At 55.7% G+C, this 4,491-nt stretch overlaps 1 protein-coding gene across 1 annotated transcript; it reads right to left on the bottom strand.

Annotated features, from left to right (window-relative positions):
• Positions 1-510: 510 nt before the first annotated feature.
• Positions 511-3,415, bottom strand: LOC133358543 (uncharacterized). Its single transcript, XM_061576905.1, has 4 exons — positions 3,313-3,415; positions 2,105-2,296; positions 1,454-1,743; positions 511-604 (listed from the first exon to the last, which is right to left on the bottom strand). The coding sequence occupies exons 2-4, from the start codon at positions 2,244-2,246 to the stop codon at positions 590-592; spliced, it is 447 nt and encodes a 148-aa protein (XP_061432889.1). The 5' UTR covers positions 2,247-2,296; positions 3,313-3,415; the 3' UTR covers positions 511-589.
• Between the last annotated feature and the right edge of the window lie 1,076 nt (positions 3,416-4,491).

Below are 4,491 nucleotides of genomic sequence, written 5' to 3'. Positions count from 1 at the left end.
GTAGCAGAACCACCACCACCATCATCACTACCAGTAGCAGCACCACCACCACCATCGCCACCAGTAGCAGCACCACCACCGCCACCACTGCCACCGCCACCACCTCCACCACCGCCACCACCGCCACCACCATCGCCACCACCGCCACCACTGCCACCGCCACCAACTCCACCACCGCCGCCACCGCTACCACCGCCACCACCACCACCATCACCACCACCGCCACCACCGCCACCACTGCCACCGCCACCAACTCCACCACCGCCGCCACCGCTACCACTGCCACCACCACCACCATCACCACACCACCATCACCACCACCACCACCGAGGCGGCCGCGGTGATTGTCGCAGGCGAGGCAGTCGGCAGCGTGCGGCTTGGGTGGCGTTGTTAGAGCTGGGAAGTCGATGTCGTGGGGGGGGGGTGTGGTGGGGGGGGGCGAAGTGGGGGGGGGGGGGCGATGGTGGGGGGGGGCGATGGTGGGGGGGCGATGGGGGGGGGGGTGGTGGGGGGGGGGCTATGGTGGGGGGGGGGGGAGATGGGGGTCAGTTTCTTAGAAAACGTCGTCACGACGAAACGGCAAGAAGCTTCACCTCATGTCGGCCTGCAGACAAGAAGGAACGGACACAAGTGTTAGTGTTGTTGTTGTTGTTGTTGGTATGATTGTTGTTGTTGTTGTTATTGTTGTTGTTGTTGTTGTGGTATTGTTGTTGTTGTTATTGTTGTTGTTGTTATTGTTGTTGTGATTGTTGTTGTTATGATTGTTGTTGTTATGATTGTTGTTGTTGTTATGATTGTTGTTGTTGTGATTGTTGTTATGATTGTGTTGTTGTGATGATTGTTGTTGTTGTGATTGTTGTTGTTATGATTGTTGTTGTTATGATTGTTGTTGTTGTGATTGTTGTTGGTATGATTGTTGCTGTTGTTATGATTGTTGTTATTGTTGTTATGATTGTTGTTGGTATGATTGTTGCTGTTGTTATGATTGTTGTTGTTGTTTTGATTGTTGTTGTTATGATTGTTGTTGTTATGATTGTTGTTGTTATGATTGTTGTTGTTATGATTATTGCTGTTGGTATGATTGTTGTTGTTATGATTGTTGTTACTCTGGCTCGCCAGGAGAAGGCACTGCAGAAAAAGTGTCCCGACTAATATCCATCTGTTCACCATCATCATCACAGCAAAATGTGTGGACTAATCTCTTCACCATCATAACTCCAAATATACAGCAGCAGGCGTCAGGGTCGGGATTGAACCCACGACCTCCTGTACACCAGGCGAGGTAGTTAACATCTCCTAGCCACCGTGATGATGATGAGAGAGAGAGACACGCAAACTCCAAATATACAGCAGCAGGCGTCAGGGGTCTGGATGGAACCCACGACCTCCTGTACACCAGGCGAGGTAGTTAACATCTCCTAGCCACCATCACCAAGGGGGGGGGGGTGCTCACGTAGCACAGCTTGCCGGCGTGGGTCTCATCCGCGACCTCCACAAAGTCGGCGTCAGCGTCGGCGTGCCCACACGACCTCCCGGACGGTGCCCGCCGAGGCCCCATCATCGGTCCCGCGCCGAAACCTGGGGTGGCACCGCCACCACCGTAGCCACCACCGTAGCCACCACCGTAGTCACCACCACCACCACCGTAGCCACCACCGTAGTCACCACCACCACCGTAGCCACCACCACTACCGTAGCCACCACCACCACCAGGGAAGTTTGGCCGGGAGTAAGGTGGAGCTTCTACGCCAGACACAGAGACACAAAGATCCCCCGGTATCTTAAAGCCATTATCGTTCAGCCATCCCCATTACCAAGCGACCCCATATCCCAATGACCCATGACCCCATAACCCCATGACCCAGTGACCACATAACCCCATGACCCCGTGACCCCGTGACCCCATATATCCTTGACCCAGTGACCCCATGACCCATTGACCCCATGACCCATTGACCCAGCTACCCCATACCATCGTGACCCACTGACCCCATGACCCCATAACCCCGTATCCCCATGATCCAGTGACCCCGTATCCCCATGACCTCATGACCCCGTGACCCCGTGACCCTATATCCCCCCCTTGACCCCGGCCCCCGCGTACCGTGCAGGCCGTAGAGTTTGTCCGCGGGGGCTCCGCAATGCCCCTCCAGGCTCCGCTCGCCATCGTCACCGCACCCACCGCCTCGCTCCAGGGAGCCCCCCACTCCGCCCACCACCACCACCATCGCCGTCGTCGTCATCATTGGGGGGCACGTGCCCACCGGTGGGGGAGGGGCGGGGGGGAGGGGCAGGTCTGGCGACGCCGGGAGGGGAGGGGGGGTGAGGGGGCAGAGGGGTCATCAGCATCATCAGCATCATTATCATCAGCATCATAAGCATCATTATCATCAGCATCATCAGCATCATTATCATCAGCATCATCAGCATCATCAGCATAATTAGGTTGTAGGAGGACAGCCAAGAGAGTGAGGCTTCAACTTACACGTTGATGATGCGTGAGTGAATGAGTGAGTGGATGAGTGAGTGAATGAGTTAGTGAACGAGTGAGTGAACGAGTGAGTGAATGAATGAGATGGTGGGTGAGTGGGTAATCGAGTGAGTGAGATGATGAGCGAGTGAGTGAGTTCCAAGTTGATTTCGTGTGACCAGGGTGAGGGGTCAAGAGACCATGAGTGAGTGAGTGAATGAGTGAGTGAATGAATGAGTGACATTGTGGGTGAGTGCGTAATTGAGTGAGTGAAATGATGAGTGAGTGAGATGATGAGGAAGTGAGTTCCAAGTTGATTTCATGTGACCAAAGTGAGGGGTCAAGAGACCAAGAGTGAGAGAATGAGTGAGTAAATGAGTGAGTGAATGAGTGAGTGAATGAATGAGTGAATGAGTGAGATTGTGGGTGAGTGCATAACTGAGTGACTGAGATGATGAGTGAGTGAGTGAGATGATGAGTGAGTGAGTTCCAAGTTGATTTCATGTGACCAGGGTGAGGGGTCATGAGACCAAGAGTGAGATAATGAGTGAGTGGATGAGTGAGTGAATAAGTGAGTGAACGAGTGAGTGAATGAGTGAGATGGTGGGTGAGTGGGTAATCGAGTGAGTGGATTTACGAGTGAGTGAGATGATGAGCGAGTGAGTGAGTTCCAAGTTGATTTCGTGTGACCGGAGTGAAAAGCCGGGTTCATAGCTTCTTGAGATCAGCAAGCGAGGATATTATTACGATGGTTCATTTGTAAATCATTCGTGCGGCAACCAGAAGCCAATGCACGTGTGAGTACGTGCACGTGGGTACGGGCACGTGGGGTACGTGCGTACCATCGAGGGAGGGCTTGGCTTTCGGACGCTTCGAGGGACGGTACTTGAACCCAAGATTTGCGCTGAAGCTGCCGCTGCCGGCGCTGTCCGATGAGTAGTAGCCGCCACCCACCGCCACCACCACCACCGCCGCCACCACCACCGCCACCACCCGCCGCGCGGCCGCCCAGCCACCGCCGCGTGCACCTTGCCTGGTACAGCGAGAAGGTGGGGTGGGAGGGGGTGCGAAGGAGGGTGAGTGGCAGGGAAGGCGTGACGCACGCCACACGCGGAGATCAGCTGCTGAACGCTGGCGGCTTGCGATCAGACGGCTGCCACTGGGGGTGCCCCTCAGCTCGAACACACAGCACAGAGGTCGCAACCGGGTACCCGATACCCGTACCCTACCCGATACCCGGCTACGGGTACCCGTTTGCGACCCTGGTGCGGCCGGGTACGGGTACGGGTACGGGTAGGCCGTGAGTCACTGGTGAGTCACCGTTTGTCACTCATTTCCCAACGTCTTGTCTCTTCTCACAATTCAAGTTCCTAGAATCAACCCACCCGTGCCTGCAATGTGGCTTCATCCCAGAGGTCGCAATCAGGTACCCGATACCCGTACCCTACCCGTACCCGGCCGGGTACGGTTAGGGTAAGGGTACGGCCGGGTACGGGTACAGGTACCCGTTTGCGACCCTGGTGCGGCCGGGTACGGGTAGGCCGTGAGTCACTGGTGAGTCACCGTTTGTCACTCATTTCCCAACGTCTTGTCTCTTCTCACAATTCAAGTTCCTAGTGTAATGCGGGCGTAAACGGCCTCGTGGATATGACGTAACGGGGGGAGGGGTTAGGTCACGTGGGGGAGAAGGGAAAGCTCTTAAGGGCGGGAACCGGAAGAGACGGGAGGAGAGTGTAAGAATAAAGACGGGAGGAGGCCACGCGGGGCAGAGGGTGGAGAGTGGCGCGATCGCCACAGGACGGGACTCGGCACCGTCGGCCAGCGGTGTCCGGGCACGGGAAGGACGGAGAGCAGCAGTGGGGCTGCAGAGAGAGCAGCCGAGAGACTGCATAAGGGCGGAGAGCAGTGGCGGCTCCTGCAAAATCTCTCAGGGGGGGCAAATGTCTGGATGATTGATAAGGATAAGGTCCACCCATGCAATGAATAAATTAACAGCTTAAGCATGTAAAGGCAACTTCACT

Source organism: Lethenteron reissneri, chromosome 62, assembly GCF_015708825.2.
Source record: "Lethenteron reissneri isolate LAM-NWPU_2019-01 chromosome 62, ASM1570882v1, whole genome shotgun sequence".
In the NCBI taxonomy this organism is placed as follows: domain Eukaryota; kingdom Metazoa; phylum Chordata; class Hyperoartia; order Petromyzontiformes; family Petromyzontidae; genus Lethenteron; species Lethenteron reissneri.
This window is presented reverse-complemented; position numbering and strand designations above follow the sequence as displayed.

Coding starts and splice junctions, on each gene's coding strand:
- LOC133358543 (XM_061576905.1), bottom strand. CDS start 2,246: ATGATGACGACGACGGCGATGGTGGTGGTGGTGGGCGGAGTGGGGGGC. Junction 1,744..2,104: donor CAAACTCTACGGCCTGCACG/GTACGCGGGGGC, acceptor TGTCTGGCGTAG/AAGCTCCACCTTACTCCCGG.